This window comes from Leucoraja erinacea, chromosome 2 (genome assembly GCF_028641065.1).
Source record: "Leucoraja erinacea ecotype New England chromosome 2, Leri_hhj_1, whole genome shotgun sequence".
NCBI lineage: Eukaryota > Metazoa > Chordata > Chondrichthyes > Rajiformes > Rajidae > Leucoraja > Leucoraja erinaceus.
In genome coordinates, this window is record NC_073378.1 from 112,965,790 (window position 1) to 112,986,364 (window position 20,575).

The 20,575-nt window shown below is 43.2% G+C and overlaps 1 protein-coding gene across 3 annotated transcripts in view; it reads right to left on the reverse strand.

Annotated features, from left to right (window-relative positions):
- xylb (xylulokinase homolog (H. influenzae)) overlaps positions 1 to 20,575 on the reverse strand; it is a 139,704-nt gene that overhangs the window by 50,693 nt on the left and 68,436 nt on the right. Inside the window, exon 15 of one of the 3 annotated variants that reach the window (XM_055663856.1) lies at positions 3,885 to 6,293. The exons of the other annotated variants lie outside the window; for them this stretch is intronic. Within the exon in view, the coding sequence (XP_055519831.1) occupies positions 6,292 to 6,293 (2 nt within the window). The 3' untranslated portion in view covers positions 3,885 to 6,291. Of the gene's footprint in view, positions 1 to 3,884; positions 6,294 to 20,575 lie in introns of those variants that run through there. 3 annotated transcript variants of the gene reach the window in all.

Sequence of the window (20,575 nt, forward strand, 5' to 3'; positions counted from 1 at the left end):
ATACAGATTCCACATCATGGTGCTCTGACCTAATATGCTTCCCCACTATTGCATTGATTTTATCTTTAACAGTGCCACTCCACCCCTATTCCCTTTCTGTCAATCCTGCATGAATGCCGAGCACCCTGCATGTTCAGTTTCCATCCCCGCCCCCGAGCACACGTCTCCATAATCGCCATCGCATTGTCCACCTTATTCTGAATACTGTGTATAAAGACATAACGCCCTGTCTTTCGAACATTTTTAGTCAACATAGCATTATTCTGCACTGTGACCCTGTTTGTTTCTCCAGAGATGCTGCCTGACCCACTGAGTTATTCCAGCATTTATCTGTGGCAATTGAAACACAGGAGGCGATTTAATGCAGTGTCTCCGTTATTTCTTTGAAAAAGCTGTTACATCAATTTCACTCAGCTGCATATATCTCCTTTGCAAGTAGCCCTTTTGAAAGTGAATTCTAAATTTGCTTCCACCATTCCACATTATCAAACGACAGGCCATGTTTAACTTACCTCCCCTCTGATTCTTTTGCCTGATTGTGTCACACGGTTTCACTGATGGATCTGTTAATCAAAAGCTGCTGCATTTTTGCGCGCACCAACATTTACCAGACTACAGCTGCAATACAAATCGCCAACAGCACTGCAGCCAGAAGTAGAGAAGGAGCAGGAGCCGTTTGGGGAAGCTTGAGAAAAACTTTGCACAACATAGCTTAGAACAACCCCAGGGCTTGTAAGAAGCAGATACCATAGCACCCTAACGTAGGATAGGCCCAAAGGCAAAATGTAACAGTCACTATGTTATCTGGGGCATAACAATTTTGCTAGTATGTGGAGTATTTTGGTCGCACACTTTTAATACCTTTAGGTTGCTAATACCTAAACTAAACCATAAACGTAAAACAAAGAAAAATTATGATTTCAGTATATTAAAAAAAAGTAAAAGATAGACAAAAAATGTCGTAGTTGCTATTTGCAACTTCATTATTATACATTTTTCACAAATTCTAGTTACAAATTTGAATTTATGCAATTAAAAAATCTAACTTTTTCTAAAGGAGGAACACGACCTGAAATGTCACCTATCCACTTTGTCTTCGAGTGACTCCACGTCTTTTCAAAACAAAATCAAACTTCTTCAAAATTAATTGAGTGCCAATTCTGCTTTTTCAAATAAACTCTTATACTCCTTCTGAATAAATCCAACTTTAAACAAGTTGTAAATATGACATGTTTCCATAATTCCATGGTTCAGGAATATAACAAAGCACACACTGGTAGATATTTTATTTAATATACTGGCAGATCTGAGCAGCATTATTCATGGTGACTCACATTATTCGTGGTGACTTGAAGGGGGAGGGGTAGAACAATGTAGGACCCAGCGTGGGGGGGGTGGACCGCTGTGAGGGAGGTGGGGGGGGGGGTTGCAATGGACAATGGGGAGGGTGGGAGAACAAAGGACAATGGGGGAACTGCTGTGTGGGGGGGGGGAACAAAAGGAGGAACCGGCGTGCTTTGTAATTTTGTCAGCGCCGTAGGTGGCCGCTATTTGTATACATTGGGTATGCAAGCAAAGAATCTCTCTGTGCCTAGTCACGTGACAATAAAGTATTCCATTCCATTCCATTGCCAGTATGTATGTTTCACTCTATGCAACATACATTGTAGTTTGAAGGCCACTGCCTTATATGGACTGGACATTTCAAACTGCTTTAATTCTGGAATACTTTGAGGGAGTGCTAGTCACGATTATGTATTTATACACTAGGAAATAATGATTATACAATGAAATTAAAAGTTTAAAGCTGTTCTGGTGTATTTTAGGAAACATTAAAGGAAAATAATAAATTCAAAGGAGATTATTTAAAAAATGACCTAGATTTTTAATATACTGCATAACGATTTAAATAAAAATAAATTATTGATGAAGAGAATTACAGTTGAAATAAATGAACGTAAAGTATGTGAAATATATTACTACATGTACGCAACATATTTGAGTACTATATTTACATTTGTTCAGGTCTGAAGAGGGATTCCGACCCAAAACATCACCTATTCCTTTTCCCCAGAAATGCTACCTGACTGATTTACTCCAGCATTTTGTGTCTATCCACTATGTTTAGGTATGTTGTACTGCCACAAATAAGAATTTCATTGATCCTATTCAGAATAAATGACAATAAAACACTCTTGACTCAAATGCTCATCTTGAAACTTCTGACGTCGACCCCAAAACATCCCCTATCCATTCCCTCCACAAATGTTGCCTGACCCACTGAGTTACGCAAGCAACTCTTGAATTTACACAATATTCCAGCATTTGCAGTTCCTTGTGTCTAAACTTCATGTTGACTCTGAATGGGGCCATGAAAAGCAATTATGAGAAGAATAGGCAAAATTATTTGTATAGTGTATCTAGAATTTGCGCAGCGTGTTTTCGATATAGCTTACTCAGAAATTAATATGGGGTGAAGTTTCTCTTAAGTGTGCAGTTAGGAATCCGAAAGCATATGGCAGTAGTTCTCTGAACTGATGTTATGGTTCAAGTTTACATTATAATTATGGAATAATTAAAAATAATAAATCTTGCACGAAACGAGGTACTCAAGTGGAGCATCAGAATGTAATTTCTTACTAAGAATTTTTCCTAAAATATTATAAGGGGTGGGGGAACATCTTGGTGTAGGTTTCTAATATAGCTTTAAACTTTAGAGATACAGAGTGGGGAAACGCCCTTCGTCCCACCGAGTCCGCGTTGACCAGCAATCACCCTGTACACTAGCACTATCCGACACATTAGGGACAATTTACAATTTACAGAAGCGAATTAACCTACAAATCTGCACGACTTTGGAGTGGGGGAGGAAACCGGAGCAAACCCATGCAGTTTCAGCGGGAACGTGCAGACTCCATACAGAGAGCACCCATAGTCAGGATGGAACCCGGGTCTCTAGTGCTGTAGGGCAGCAACTCTACCGCTGCGCCACTGTGCCGCCCACGGTGCCAGCTGGAAATGTTCTTTTCATCAAAACAACATTTTAATTAAGAGCATCCATTTACCACCTCTGAGGTCTTTACAAACTGCTCAAAACAATTTTGCTTCATTGACGTATGCTAGTTAGTTTTCTTAGTGAATTAAATTACGTAGCAAATTGAAAGGTGACTATTACTGCCCTAGCTCTGAAGAGGGAAAAAACAAATATTTAAAAATCTCTTTCAAAGCCGCAAATGAGCACATAACAAAACGTCGATACGATAATTAGATCAGAAATGCCTGAACAATGGAGTGGAAACTCTACCCTATAATCCTCAGCAAAAAACATCAAAGGACCAAAAATCCCACTCGCGTATGTTCACCTATAACCAGTCAGGCTTCATCCTGCCCCTCTTCTCTTTCAGCCTTCTTTCTCACCATCAGTCCCCCCTCCCACCCTTACAATCAGTCTGGAGAAGGGTCTCGACCCAAAATGTCATTTATCCATGTTCTGCAGAAACTCTGCCTGACCCGCTGAGTTACTCCTGCATTTTGTGTCTTTCAAGGGACCCATAGACAACGACAGGGGAAATGCAGAATAGCAAAGGTTGTTGCCAGGTGACCACTTTCAATTCATTCAGAAAAACAAAAGGGAAAATTGACAGGAGAAGCAAATTATAAATGGTCTAAGAGGATTACTGTGTTTATAAAGAGAAATTGTTCCTTAAATGCAAGGCTTTTGTAAGAGGTCTGATGTTGACTTTTCAGTGGCCTGCATTGTATTCTGAGATCTGAGCCATCTGGACGACTATATTGAAAAAGATTCAAGAGTCCACGAATGTCACACGTCAGTGGGCTTGTAACCACACTCATGGAGGAGGGACCTCATTAAAACTTGGGGAGATGAGGAGGAATTTCTTTAGTCAGAGGGTGGTGAATCTTTGGAATTTATTGCCACAGACGGCTGTGGAGGCTAAATCATTGGATAATTTAAAGGTGGAGATTGACATATTCTTGATTAGCAAGGGTGTCAAAAATATGGGTAGAATGCAGGAGAATGGGGAGGATAGGGCAAGATAGATCAACTATGATTGTGTGGAAGAGCACACTCGATGAGCTGAATGGCCTAATTATGTTCCTATGACATAAACTCCCAGCTCACCTACCAAACACTAAAGTATCGGTGTCCCAGCAACATGCCAACACATTCAGCCCAAGAAATTGACTCAAAGTTGGTTTCTTCAGGTTTGCTGGCAGAGTGGCTTAAAGTCTTCTATCCCAGAAAATCTTAGACAATCCAAGAGGCTATCCAACCTCATTTGGCTCCTTCCTCCCATCATATTTGCAAAGTTTTTAAATTATAGATCTCTCTACTCTGAGAAATAACATCATATTAAAACTACTTTAGGTTAGATCGCATGGGATTGGAAGGTTAGATCGCATTGGATCCAAGGAGAGACAGTTCAATGGATAGAAAATTGGCTTCATGGAAGGAAGCAGAGGGTGATGGTGGAAAGTTGCTTCTCGAACTGGAGGCCTGTGACTAGTGGTGTGCCACAGGGTTCGATGCTGGGCCCGTTACTGTTTGTCATCTATATCAATGATTTGGATGAGAACATACACGGCAAGATTAGCAACTTTGCAGATGATAGAAAAGTGGGTGGTTTTGCAGACAGTGAAGATGATTGTGAAAAATTGCAGCAGGATCTTGATCGATTGGCCAGATGGACTGAGGAATGGTTGCTGGCGTTTAATACAGAGAAATATGAAGTATTGCATTTTGGGATGTCTAAAATGTGCAGGACCTACACTGTGAATAGTAGGGCGGAGTTGAAGAGCAGAGGGATCTAGAAGTGCAGTTGCATGGTTCCTTGAAAGTGTAGTCGCAGGTAGATAGGGTGGTTAAAAATGGCGTTTGGCACATTGGCCTTCATCAGTCAGGGTTTTGAGTATAGAAGTTGGGAGGTCATGTTGCAGTTGTGTAAGACACAGGTGAGGCTGTATTTAGAGAATATTGTGGTCAGTTCTGGGCACCATGTATAGGAAAGCTGGAAAGAGTAGAGAAGATTTACAAGGATGTTGCCAGGGCTAGAGGGTCTGAGCTATAGGGAACGGTTAAGTAGGGTAGGCTGGGACCTATTCCTTGTAGCGCAGGAGGATGAAGGGTGATCTTATTGAGGTGTATAAAACCATGAGAGGAATAGATCGAGTAGATGTACAGAGTATCTTGCCCAGAGTAGGTGAATCGAAGACCAGAGGACACAGGTTTAAGGTGAAGGGGAAAAGATTGAATAGGATTCTAGGGGGTAACTTTTTCACACAAAGGGTGGTGGGTGTATGGAACAAGCTGCCAGAGTAGTCGAGGTAGGGATTATCCCAACATTTAAGCAACAGTTCGACAGGTACGTGGATAGGACAGGTTGGGAGGAATATGGACCAAACGTGGGCAGGTGGGACAAGTGAAGTTGGGACATGTTTCCACACTGTGAATCTATGACTATGACTAGGACTCTACTTGCTCTCGAATAATAATAATAATAATAATAATAATAATAATAACTTTATTTATAGAGCACTTTAAAACAACCACAGTTGCAACAAAGTGCTGTACATGACTGATCATGGACAAGAAATTATTACATGACAATAAAAACCTTAAACGAAGGACTAAAAACAATAAAAATGAAAAAAACATTAAAAGCACTAAAAACAGGAGCAAAGTCTCAAGCAGTGTCGAAAGCCAAGGAATAAAAATGTGTTTTAACACTGGTTTTGAAGATGGACAGTGAGGGGCCTGTCTGATGTGCAACGGCAAGGTGTTCCAGAGTGCCGGAGCAGCAACAGAGAAGGCTCTATCCCCTCTGAGCTTCCGCTTAGACCTCGGTACCTCCAGGAGCAGCTGATCAGCTGACCTGAGGCACCGGGCAGGAGCGTATGGGTGGAGCAGTTCAGAGAGGTAAGGCGGGGCGAGCCCATTTAGAGATTTAAAAACAAATAAAATAATTTTAAAATGAACTCGAAAGTACACCGGGAGCCAGTGGAGGGAGGCCAGAATTGGCGTTATGTGCTCCCTCTTTCGAGTTCCAGTTAAAAGGCGAGCAGCAGCATTTTGAACCAACTGGAGACGAGCCAGTGAAGATCGTGCAACTCCAAAATAGAGCGCGTTACAGTAATCCAGCCTTCCCCAGAATCTTTCCCACGCCTCAGCCATTATGAGGGACTCCCAGGAAAACCCCAGTTGCCAGCCTTCCAGTATTGTCCTGGAATCTCCAGAAATTATTCAGCAAAAACACAAAGTACTGCTGTGATAGCCTCTGACGGAAAAAACAAACTGTTAAAAGTTAATTTTTTTGTTCCAGTTGGGTATCAAAAAGTCTAACTGCATTTCAACTGGTATGAGAAGGTTATGGCAATTGGGTGACCAATCATACCAACATTGGGACAGGCCAACTGGACATTGGAGGTCATGTGATGACACCTCTTAAGCAACAATCGTTGAATCTCCTCTCTTTCCATCTATGGTAGTATTATAACAAACAGCAACAGTTAACCTTGCAATTATTATCTGGTGTCAAAAATTTCAACTTAGTAGACTATTTAGATTAGTTTCGTTTAGAGGTGCAGCATTGAAACAGGCCCTTCAGCACACCGTCCATGCTGACTATCAATCACCCGTTCACAATAGTTCTATGTTATCACACTCTCTCATCCACTCCCTACACACTAGGTGCAATTTACAGTGGCCGAATCCTTTCCGATCCATGTACCTGTCCAAATTGTTATTGCACCTGCCTCCACTACTTTCTCTGGCAACTTGTTCTATATTTCAGTCATTTCTACACTCAGTGTGTAAATGCCGAGGATAAAGGGGGACATGAGATGGCATGGACTCAGTGGGCCGAAGGGCCGGCTTCCATGCTGTATCTCTAAAACTCTAAACTCTACACAGGAGGAGCAATTTACAGGGCCAATTAATTTACAAACCTTTGGGATGTGGGAAGAAACTGGAGCACAGAGAGACTCACGCGGTCATAGCGAGAATATAGACTTCATTTGAGAAATAAATATATACAATGCATGATCCTTACAAAACTCCATCCGACATTCTCGGAGGCTATACATACATACAATCCAGTTTCTCCCTATACATACCTACAATCCAATCCCCCACCCTTGCCACTCATGTGGCCCACTGGCGTGGAATCCCTTCCCTTATTTTGAGGGGCATCTCCACCAGACCCTGCCCCCCATGTCCAGCAGCGGAAGGACCCTAGACTGTGGTCCTCCCCCACAGAGCCTTGGTGTTGGCTGCACCAAGCTTCAGTGCATCCCTCAGCACATACTCCTGCAGTCCAGAGCGGGCCAGTCGGCAACATTCCCCGACAGACATCTCGCCAGTCGGCAACATTCCCTGACGGACATCTCGCTCCACTGGGTGGTCAACAACGATCGGGCAGACCAAAGAGCGTCTTTCATCGAGTTGATGACCTTCCAGCAGAACAATGTCAGTCTAGGAATGTGTCCCTGGGAACAGTCCATAAATCACAGAGTCCTCTGTGACAGAACTATTTGGAATGAATTGTGACAAGGACCCTTGCAGACCTCTCCAGACAGTCTTTGCAAATTCACACTCTTCAAAGAGGTGGGCAACCGTCTCCTCTCCATAGCAGCCGTCCCAAGGGCAGCGTGAGCTGGTGGTGAGGTTCTGACGGTGCAGGAAGGATCTGACTGGGAGGGCTCCCCTCACCGCCAGCCAAGCCGATGGACTTGGAACAGATTTACACGATGCACATGAGAACAGATTTACTGGCCACAGATGCAGAATCACGGAGTCATACGGCACAAAAACAGGCCCTTTCCGCCCATCTATGATGATCAGGTTTTTAAACCAAGCTACTTCATTTGCCTACATTTGGCTGATTCTCCCGCTCAACCATTCTACCCATGTACATGTCTAAATGACCCTTAAAGTTCGCCATTGCACGCAGCTCTACAGCTTCCTCTGACAGTTCGTTACACAGGCACACCATCCAAAAAGCTAGGGTTTCCTCTCATATCCCAAAGACGTGCAGGTTTGTAAGATCATTGGCATCTGCAACATTGCCCCTGGTGTGTAGGGAGTGGATGAGAAAGTGGGATAACATAGAACTAGTGTGAATCAATGGTAGGCATGGACTGGGTGGGCCGAAGATATACCTTTCAATCAATCAATCAAAAATATGTATAATTTCCATATTTCCTCAAACAAATAGGCCTGATCAGCAAAGAAACAGTATCAGAACATGGCAGCAATGAACTCTAACTGTCTCATGCTATAATCCTGACAATAGGAGTTGTCCGTTTATATTTTCTCCCTGTGGTCGGGACCTTGAACCCTCTGCAGTTTGGCTTTCTCTGGATGCTCCAGTATCCTCACACATCCCAAAGACATGCAGGTTTGTAGATTAATCGGCTTCTGTAAATTGTCCCTCGTGTTTAAGATAGAACTAGTCTACAGGTGATCACTGGTCGGTGAGGTCTCAGTGTGCCGAGTGGCCTCTTTCTATGCTATATCTCTAAACTATCTAATCGAGTCACATTCAATCTCAAGGGTGCAAAGATTAATTATAGCACTCAGATAATGATTTTTATAAATTGATTTGGTGCTTTGCTTCTACTTTTTTTGCAAGTGATTAAAGTTTATATAAAGAGGAAAGAAAACAAATCAATGGAAGGTTAGCGGGGAGCTGGGATTTGATGATGCACCAATGACAAACACCAAGACCATGAAGCTGGGGGTGGGGAGGTGGGGGGTGATGTTATCGCTGGAGGCAAAGTCAACGTGAGCAACCAAAGAAGCTACTATTTTATTTTAAAAAGCACACTGTGCTCATTGATAAAAAAACAATACTAAATATTTTTCCGTTTCTGAACAAAAGCAAACAAAAGTTGAAATAATCCGCATAGCAAAGAGCGACTTTGCAAGAGTCAGTGGGGGTATGTGTGTTTGTGTTCAACAACCCTCATTCCCATGTAAAACATTTTGCCTAATTAAAGCCTCCTAATGGCTACAGCCCCAATGCTGAACTGATTTATGTAATAAAAACGTGTCTCCCAGCAAAGTCAATGACTAATTACCGTTGCTATCAAACAGCAGGAGGGCAGATCTGAGCTGATTTTGTATGAACGGTAATTGTATTTGACAGTTTAATTGTTCCCCTATTATTTTTACTATGACTGCTCTACAACCAGCTTTCTTTACTTTGCTGAAATGTAATCCATTTTCTTCCCAGAGATGCTTTCCAGCCACAATGCGGACAGCAGTTCACTTTATAAATCTTTGCCCCCTGTTTTCTCCAAAACAGCTGCAACATGAAAACTCATTCTCCCACCGCTTTGAACACTTGATCAATTGGATTCCACCAGCCACCACTCTGAGGTCAATAAATTCAATCGGGGTTCTCGACAGCCAAGAAGCTGGTGGATTCTTTGAAGCTCTACTATCCCTCACGTGGAACTCCTTGAGACCATTTTTTTGAAGAATGCTCTTCCTCCTTTCTCAAAGGAGCTCATTCAAGCTAGGGTAGAGTTTAAAAGAGCCGACATCGGCACGTCAATTGTAAATTGGTTTGCCAACTTCCCAAGTATGTCCCCGAGCCATCAGGAATTAAAGATCAATATCTAGTTTGAGAAGCCCAAGAGAAAAATAAAAGGAACATTAAGGAAATTGCACATTTTCTTTGAACTCTTGTTCCTTGGCTGTACATAAAGCAATAATAAACATGTTGATTGCAAAAGGCGTTTAGGAGCGAAGCATATTTTCTACAATATGTTCAGATAAAATTGGTAACAACTCAAGGGATCCAGACAAATTCCCACGAGTCTTTACTAATCTAACTCCCACATGTTTAACAGGAAATACAAGCATATATAACTTTTTTTAATTCTTTCGCAGATAAGGATGGCAAGCACAGCATGTATTTGACTTTAGACATACAGAGTGGAGACAGGCCTTTTGGCCGACCGAGTCCACACCAACCATCGATCACCCCATACATTAGCACTATCCTACACACTAGGAACAATTTACTATTGTCTTAATTACCTATGCACTGAGAGGCTCTCAAGGCTATTTTAGAAGGCAGTTAACACCGGGTGGCGCTGCGAGCGAGCGGCAGCCTCGCCAGCAGCTCGTGTGTTTTTTCAACATTTTTTGTTATTTTTAGTGTGTCTAAATATATGTTTTGATATCTCTCGAAATGTCTGATGTGGGGGTGGGGGGGATAGGGGGGGGATAGGGGGGAAACCGTTTTCAGCCACTTACCTCGACGGAGATGCAACTTTTTTCCCATGTCGCATCTTTTGCCTCCCTCACGGCCTAACAACTGGTTTAATGCGGCCTTTCCAGACCGGAGACCGGCCCAGAGCTTCAAGCAGCAGGCGCGGCGGAATTACCATCGCGGAGCCTGGGAACCTTTGCCGAGGATGCCTGTTGGTATGCCAACCGGGGGTGCCTGTTGACCTTAAGATCATGGTGCAGCTGCGGAGCTTCTAGCCGACCGTGGAGCCTGTGGACTTTAACATCGTGAAGTAGTGGTCTCCGGTAAGAAGCGGCCGATTCGGCAACTCCAGTGTGTTTCGATCCGTCCCGACGCCAGAGTTTCAATCATCCCGACGAGAGGGCCTGAACATCTGTAGCAGTGACTGCGGAGGGTTCAAGGTCCCGACCACGGGTGAACAAAGGAGGAAGATTGCCTTCCATCACAGTGAAGGTGGATTCCACTGTGGTGGATGTTTATTGTGTATTGTGTTCTTTTTACTTGTATGGCTGTATGGTTACTCAAATATCACTGTACCTTAATCGGTGCATGTGACAATAAATGTGAACTTCAACTTGAAGAGTCAACCTCATTGGCAGGTCAACGATATGCCTAACAGGGCAAGGGTGGCAATTTTCCTTCCACGATGGATACTTGTAAACCAAATCATCCAAATCAACATTTAGGGGAGGCACAGCGGTGCAGCATTAGAGTTGCTGCATTACAGGTCCGCAGACCCCAGTTCGATCCCAGCTATGGATGCCGTCTGTACAGAGATTGTAATCCCTGTAATACCGCATAACAAGCAGCATCTGTGAGGGAAAATTGTCGATGTTTTGGATCGAGACCTTGTATCAGGACATCATTACTAAATGCTTGGAAGTTAGGAGGTGATGATTTGATTGAAAAAAGAGTATTGGAGTAACTCAGCTGGTCAAGCAGCATACCTGGGAACGTGGATAGGTGATGTTTCAAGGTCGGCACCCTTCTTCAGACTGATCCCGACCTGAAACGTGGCCTTTCCATGTACATGATAGTAGTAGTAATTAGTCATTGACTTTGCTGGGAGACACATTTTTATTCCATAAAACCATTTCTGTTTTTGACCAAGGTCTTTCCGAGCATGATCTAAAACTAGACCCATCCTCGCAGTACATGCCTCTGCTGCAAATGTACCCACAAGTGACCCTTAAAGGAATCAATAACCTTTGCTCCACTGCTGTTTGTGGCAAAGCATTTCCTGCACGCACACTTTCCCTCTTGACCTATGAACTCCCTTCACTTTGGAATGATGACTTCACACAATGACAGCCTAATATGGAAAGAAAGACATTTCCAATGCACTCTCTAAGATATCTCTAATTTAAAATACCATAGTTAATATAGTTATAGTCATATAGCATGGAAACAGGCCCTTCGGCCAACTTGCCCAAGATGCCCCAGCTGTTAGTCACATTTGCTCACTTTTAGAACAGATCCTTCCAAACCTTTCCGATCCTTGTACACAGAATTAATAGACAATAGACAATGGGTGCAGGAGTAGGCCATTTGGCCCTTCGAGCCAGCACCGCCATCCAATGTGATCATGGCTGATCATCCCCAATCAGTACCCCGTTCCTGCCTTCTCCCCATATCCCCTGACTGCGCTATTTTTAAGAGCCCTATCTAGCTCTCTCTTGAAAGCATCCAGAGAACCTGCCTACACCGCCCTCTGAGGCAGAGAATTCCACAGACTCACCACTCTCTGCGTGAAAAATGCGTGTTGAAAACCTGTGCCTCTGGTCTGGAGTAACCATTGTGAGAAGTTAAGGGTTTCTGGATGACATTTTTAAACAATACCATAGCACAGGGATAAAGAACGGTGAGACGTGTAAATATCCATTGTGATGGAGGGCAGGGAGAAAGAAAGTGTGAGGTGACACATTTGCCAAACAGCAAGAAGAACTAAAGGCAGTTCAGGTCTGTAGCAGGGTCTCGACCCGAAACGTCACCCATTTCTTCTCTCCAGAGATGTTGCCTGACCCGCTGAGTCGCTCCAGCTTTTTGTGTCTATTTTCAGGTGAATGACTAATTAACGCGGCTTTGAGAGCGATGGAGCACAACAATAAGAATAGCCACTGGTGAAACCAGAGCAATATCGCCATTATGATTTATGTTCTTTAGAAACTATTCTTCCTTATGCTCAATGCAAAAGAAAAGTGTATTTTCTAAGAGAATGCAGTAGATGCTGTCTCCAAGAGCTTTTTCCATGATTAAGATGTACCTTAAATTAGTATCTTGATCATTTATCTCAAAAGATGAATCAACACCTATGTGACAGGCATTTAGCACAGATTGCAACTGCAAACGTGTGTACTAGTGAGATTATATAGAAGCAAATAGTAAACGACAAATAGTTTACATAGATCTAAGTATTTATTTATTTTAACCAAAACTCTCAAAAAGTAATTCTCCTCTCTCTTCTCATATAACTTACCACAATCTATCACTTTGCCCTTGTCTGACAAGTTTCACCTTACATTAGGGAATCTTAATTTCCTGATTGAAAAGCAGAAACTATCTGATTGCCGTACTTTGAAATTACCTCTTTGCTTCAAAATGCCACAGGAAGTCAACAGTTTTACCTTTAGATGGACACAAAATGCTAGACTAACTCAGCGGGTCAGACAGCATCTCTGAAGAAAAGGAATTGGTGACGTTTTGGGTTGCGACCCTTCTTCAGACTAAGATTCAGGGGAGAGGGAAACGAGAGATATGAAAAGGAACCAAAAACAAATGAATGAAAGATATGCAAAAGGACAAATCAAAGCCAGCAACAATGATCATGGAAAGGTGGAGCCCACAATGGTCCATTGTTGGCTGTGGAGAAGATGATAACAAGTGATACAAACAGTGCAACGAATCAGGATGACAGTGAAACTAGTACGATGACCAGGGTGTCCTCAGCACAGATTCAAACAGTTAATACCATGTGATGGAGGTGAAGTGAGATCAAAACTCCCCCTAAATAATTCTGCTGCAACAACTTCACACTCTCAAGCCTCAAAATTCAATGCGTTGCTGAGTTGGAACGATTTGTCTTTGCCTCAACACTCCCGACATGATTGGTCTTGACTAACAAACACCCTTTCGCAATTTATAATGAGAGTAGATAGTCAACACAATTGGAAAATTGTTGCTTTGTAAAATATTGAGCCTGGTTTGTATTGTAATACATTTCACAATATCTTTCTTTAACAACAAATCAATGGCACATCTATACACAACGCTAAGAGGAAGAAGACTGCAATCGACATCTGGTCAGTGTAATGTAGGACCAGGAATCAGCATCTGTCTAAAATATTCTCAAATAACAATAAGAGGAAGCCTATCAGTTAGCTTTAAACAAATACCCCTGAACAATTCATAGTAATGAAATAAAGCCATAACATTAGCAAAGAATTAACCTAGAAAACAAAAACTAGTATGACCAATGTGCACAACACAGGGAATGGAGGGATGAGGATTGTGTGCAGTCTGCACTCACAACTGGGACTTGAAAACAGCCTCAGTGTATTACTGCTACACACTTGTACTGTATCTGAGGTGTTTATCTAAGATGTATCTAAGTGCCTATGTATAGCGATACTCATACAGAACTGTATACAAAAATGAATTTGACTGTACCTCAGTATATATGACAGGCTAGATGCAGGAAGATGTTGGGGAATTCAAGAACAATGGGTCACAGTTTAAGGATAAAGGGGAAATCTTTTAGGACTGAGATGAGAAAAACATTTTTTACACAGAGAGTAGTGAATCTCTGGAATTCTCTGCCACAGAATGTAGTTGAGGCCAGTTAATTGGCTATATTTAAGAGGGAGTTAGATGTGGCCCTTGTGGCTAAAGGGATCAGGGGGTATGGAGAGAAGGCAGGTACAGGATATTGTACATACTGTACCCCGCATATACAGGATACTGAGTTGGATGATCAGCCATGATCATATTGAATGGCGGTGCAGGCTCGAAGGGCCGAATGGCCTACTCCTGCACCTATTTTCTATGTTTCTATGTAAATAAGTACCATTGAGATGAGAAGTGTTGGCATCAAGATCGGCACAGACATTGTGGACCGAAGGGCCTATTTCTGTGCTGTGCTGTACTGTTCTATGTTCTATGATATATTTACCAGCCGTGGATAACTTGTTCCAATATCTAGTCAAAGTAATTAAGATTCTGTGAAAAGGATGACAGGACAAAGGTAATCTCTCAAGGATATCAATATATGTTGTGCATCTCTAACCTCCAAAAATAATGTAGTTAAAGTCTGGGATATCAATACAACCATATAAATTGTAATTAATAAATCAATTGTCCCAACAGAAATAGAATCCTTGTGTTCATAATATTTTTCATCTTTTACGTCAATCCTTTTAGCTGTCATTTGTGTGTTTAGTTAGATGTTGATTCAGCCTACTGATCCAGCTACCTGCTTTATCTGAAGTCAATAATGTCGTGGGGAAAATAATTCATCTGGTCTCAGGTCTTGCTTAGGCACTTGATACCTGTATGTGTGCCCCTTTGCGTCCACAATCATGGTTTAAATTAATGAACAAGTTCTTATTCACATCATTAATGCCTTTAGACACAAAATGCTGGAGTAACTCAGCGGGACAGGCAGCATCTCTGGAGAGAAAGAATGGGTGGCGTTTCAGGTTGAGACCCTTCTTCAGACCGTTACTTCCACCTGAAACGTCACCCATTCCTTCTCTCCAGAGATGCTGCCTGTCCCGCTGAGTTACTCCAGAATTTTGTGTCCATCCTCGATTTAAACCAGCATCTTCAGTTCTTTCCTACTCATTAATGTCTTCAATCTTTTAAAGATTTGCATCACGGTCTTCTTCAATATTTTTTCCCAATTAAATAATTCCTCCAGTCATTCCTTGAGATTGATTTTTGTTTTTGTTTTTATTTTGTTTCAGAGGTACAGCACGGAAACAGGCCCTTTGGCCCATCGAGTCTGCACTGACCAGTGACCCCCGCACATTAGCACTATCCTACACACACTAGGATACAATTTATAAATTTGCCAAGCCAATTAACCTGCAAACCTGTACATCTTTGGAGTGTGGGAAGAAACTGCGGGGTTCTATGCAGGTAATGGTGAGAATGTACAAACTCCATGTAGACAAGCACCCTAGTCAGGATCGAACCTGGGTCTCTGGCACTGTAAGGCAGCAACTCTACTGCTGCACCACCGTGACATCTGGTGCTGCAACTTTCAATTAATTACTCAATCAATCTAATTCATACTGCGTAAGACCTACCTATAAAGGAACTAAATATTGGGCAGTCGATATATGCAAGATTTCAATTTTATGGGCGGCAGTGGCGCAGCTGGCAGAGCTGCTGCCTAACAGCACCAGAGACCCGGTTACGGTCCTGGCCTTGGGTGCTATTCCCACACTGACATTTCTGTCCTGGACCTCCTCCATTGCCAGAGTGTGGCCATATGCAAATTGGAGGAACAGCACCTTATATTTCACTCGGGCAGCTTACAATGCAGTGGTATGAACATTGATTTCCCCAATTTTAGATAACTTCTACTTACACCTCCACCCTACCCCACCCCACCCTCTCCCCACCAAACCACCCCATTCCTCCTCTAAAGGTCAGTTAGCCAGTTCCATAGTTGGCAATGATGTATCCCTCTTGGGGTCACACTGTCTCCAGCCAACAATCAGCCTTTCATGGAACCTCCTTGCCTGAGGTCATCTGTTGCAGGCCCACATTTGTTCTTGTTTTCTTTCTCGCTTCCATTTTCTTCCTCCCCGCCCCCCGAACTTCAATCAGTCTAAAGAAGGGTCCTAACCCGAAACATCACCTAACCATTATCTTCAAAGATGCTGCCTGATCCGTTGAGTCGCTCCAGCATATTGTGTCTATATCTGGGAGAGGGCAGTTCAGGATCATCGGTGAGACCAAGCGGAGGCTGGGCGATCGTTTCGCAGAACACCTCCGCTCGGTCCGCAATAACCAGCCTGACCTCCCGGTGGCTCAGCACTTCAACTCCCCCTCCCATTCCCCGTCCGACCTCTCTGTCCTGGGTCTCCTCCATGGCCAGAGCGAGCAACACTGGAAATTGGAGGAACAGCACCTCATATTCCGCTTGGGGAGCCTGCATCCAGCGGGCATGAACATTGAATTCTCCCAATTTTGTTAGTTTTTGCTGTCTCCTCCCCTTCCTCAGCACTCAGGCTGTCTCCTCTCATCCCTCAGCCTTCGGGCTCCTCCTCCTCCTTTTTCCTTTCTTCTCCCCGCCCCCCCCCCCTCCCCCCACCATCAGTCTGAAGAAGAGTTTTGGCCCGAAACGTTGCCTATTTCCTTCGCGCCATAGATGCTGCTGCACCCTCTGAGTTTCTCCAGCATTTTTGTGTACCTTCGATTTTCCAGCATCTGCAGTTCCTTCTTAAATAAAAACTCCAAATAATAACATTTGCTGTGGTAACTTTTAGAAACACTTTACACAATCAAGTTCCATTCTAAACTAATGTACACCTACTCAAACTATGCCATTTCTCCTTCTTTCAAAAGCCTCCCTTCAACCAAGTTTTCTTTACCATTCAGCTTAACGCTTGCCTTTCTTTTGATCATCTTTGGGTTTATTTCTCAATTAAATGGAGGTATAGAACTGTGACCTTAATAAGCCAACTTGTGAATATAATTCTTCTTTCAACGCCTTCGCTATTCTAATAACAATCTCTTCATATCTATAGCAAATCTTTCGCACATCATTTTAGTGAAACTTTTCCACGGTTCATGAAATCATTATTGCTGCAACTATGGGCGAAACGGTCTTACATAAATTCAATATATTGTAGTGCTTTTAATTAAAAAAATATCCCAAGGCCCCTGCAGAGTACACAAAAAGATATTCAGCTTTCTTTCCATTCGTCTACATGCAAACACTACAGTATATGCATAGAATCTCACGATTTTAATAGCTGATTTCAATCTCAGTTTTAACACTATATAGTATGTTTGGAACAAAGACCCATCATTTATTTATTTGCTTCTGCACTCCACAATTTGAGATTTGTAATAGAAAACAAAATCACATGTGGTCAAGCAATCATTGCATGCAAAGGATATGCAACAAAATACTAAACATGACTACTTTTATTTACATGACACTGCTGTGTCCCAAACATTATGGTGCCCTGAAATGGGGGGGGGGACTGTATTTCTGTTGTAATTTCTACATGATGAAAACAAGATGTATAAAAATGGCCTTCATTAAAATCTGACAATGTGCACTTTAACCACATGCAATTTTTTCTATTACAAACTTCAAATTGTAGAGCACAGAGGCAAATCAATAAATGATGGCTCTTTGTCCAAAACATTATGGTGGGAACTGTATGTATGGGTATCCTTTAATGGTCTGTGCTTCTTCAGTTGACTAAGAGCATTACCACGTAGTGTGTTCAACTTCACATTTCCCAGCATAGAGTATCGTAGAATCACACAGCATGAAAGCAGGCTCGTCGACCCAACTTCCCCACTGTGGAGGACATAAATAGGTGACGCTTTAGTGCCAGACCCATCTTCAGTGATTATAGCAGGAGGGATAAAGCTGTTAGAGAGGTGGAGACATGCATCTGCAGTTCCTTTGGTCTTGAAGCTATTTAAACAGGCAGCTGTGCATTGTCAGGACCCTTCTTTAGACTCGGGTTGAAAATGACTGTTTTCAGTAACCAATGAATCCAGAACATGAGAATTTGAATATTTAGACAGTACTACCAGAGATAATTTAGTTTAGTTTAGAGATACAGCGTTGAAACAGGCCCTTCGGCCCACACATTACCACTATCCTACACACATTAAGGACAATTTACACGTACACCAAGCAAATTAACTGACAGACCTGTACACCTTTGGAATGTGGGAGGAAACCGAAGATGTCGGAGAAAACACACGCGCTCACGGGGAGAACATACAAACTCCGTACAGACAGCACCCGTAGTCAGGTCTGCGGTGCTCCAAGTGCTGTAAGACCGCAACCCTACCGCTGCATCACCGTGGCCGCCCACTCAATGATTGAAGAAACAGCCATGTTAATGCATAGGAGTAGCTGATTCAAGAAAAGCCACTTACTGGGATACGGCAACATAGGATATATGCGGCAAAAATCTGCGGTTATTTGATCCAAACAGTCCGAGCTAGAGCTTCACACGCGACTCAAGCCTCTTTCAGTCTTTCCTGATCTAAATCTATTAGTGTAACTATCTAATTTCTTCTACCTCCATGCTTGTCCAGTCTCCTCTTCAATGCACCTCGATCATATCCTATGTTAGTCAGCTCCAACTTCTCAGCGCTCTTTGGGTAAAGACCCGGAGGATCAAGGCTACAGACGGAGCGGAGCCCACTGAGTCGGTCCTGTGGCAGAATGGAAAACCCAGCGGATCGCTGCCTGCAGGAGGAAGTCGCCGAGCCAGTGGATGGACCCGGTGGATGACCAGCCTGGGGGGAGGAGGAGGCCAGGCCCCTGCTCGTCCCCCGAAAATAAGTGACTGGGAGGATGGAGCCAGCGACGGCAGGCGAGGAGCAAGGCCGGTAGGAGAGGATAGATAACCGGGGTCTGGCCACCGCGCCTTCGTTGTCAGCTATGGAAGGCACTCCCGGGGACCTGGGGTGGAGAGTGTGGCCTGTAACAGGTACTTGAGCCCATTCACGGACTCGCCAGCAGCCTGTCACTTCTGCGGCGAGGAAGAGACCGTGTTCCACGTCTACATGGAGGTTGAGAGGTTGCAGCCCCTGTTCGACTATCTGCCGGGGCTGCTCCTCAAGTATTGGCTACATTTTAGCCCCACGTCCTGATATTTGGGCACCCGCTACAGAGGGGTGAGGGTCAGGAGGGAGGGGGGGGGGGGGTCTCCCTGTCGGTCTGCTCCTGGGCCTAGCCAAGATGACATTCGCGGGTCAAGACAGCGAGTAGTCGATGGCCGCAGCGTGGTTGGCTGCCTGCCCCTTTTCCGGGCCCACGTGCCGACGTCTGTGCCCACGCCTCCTTTTATTTTCTGAATAAATATTTGTATGATAAAAACATTTTTTTTCAAAGGGACAAAGATGGACGGGTGAGGAGAGGGATGTGGCATCCATGGAAGGAGATCCACAACAGCCTGGGACTTGCCTGAATCAGGCACCGTACATAGGAAACAGAGCCTGGACTTTGAAAGTGGTGCTAAAACATGGCGCCTCTTGCATGCGGGCTCAGTAGACCCTTTCTGTACACTGGCTAATCGGGGATCAATATTTTACTGGGCTGTTCGTAAGATATAAGAATTTGACCATGTTAGAACTTTGCACAAGTGACAATAAAAGCACCTTTGAACCATTGAAGAGTTTGGGGAATTCCTAACTGGATTTCTTGGAGATTACGTTACACTAAGTCTTCAGTCACATTGTTTCCCCCACAAGTGAAACATTCTGTCGGCACTCTGAAATATCATGTCAGTGTTCTAAAAACCTCTATGAAGTTATCCCTTCCTTTCCTCAAGCGAAAATACACCCAGTTCGGCTCATCCTTCTCCGATGTGTATTATTTCATGTTTCTGGTTATCATCCTTGTATGTCTTTATGCCTCTCTCTCTCTCTCTATTGCCTCTCTATCGTTTTCCTAATATGGACACCAGAATTCTATACAGCACTCAAAGGGCGGCCAGAATTAGACACTTGGGATTAACTATTGATTTACTATAAAAAAGACTTGCATTTCTATAGCATCTTTCTTGACTTCTAGGAATTGCAAACTACTTTAAAGTCAATAAAGTACTTTAGAAGCAGAGATTAACACCACTATGATCAGATAGACAGAGCAGCTCGTCCCTATACACCCTACCCTATGTAATGTGATACTAAGTCAACATTCACCTTTTTCTTTGATCTTATTTACATTCCTGCGTTCATATTATTGGATAATTCAGTGCAGAAAAGATGCTTTCATTTGTTATATTCATCGACTTGGAGGAGGTGGTGGGGAGATGAAGCGAACTGGGATAACTGCCTGACCCGCTGAGTTAGTCCAACTTTTTGTGTCTGTCTTTGAGGTAACAACATTTGACTAGTGAAGATTGAGGTAGATGAAAGAAATACGAGTCGGCACACTCCTTAAGCTAAAGCCAAACAATATACCCCTCTTTTGTCTGCACGCCAGTCCATCTAAATTGGTTGTGCCAATCAGCAATACACAGACTGTGTAAACAGAAGTCTTTTGATGGACTATTCAGTGTGCACAAGCAATAAAAGAAGATATTCAT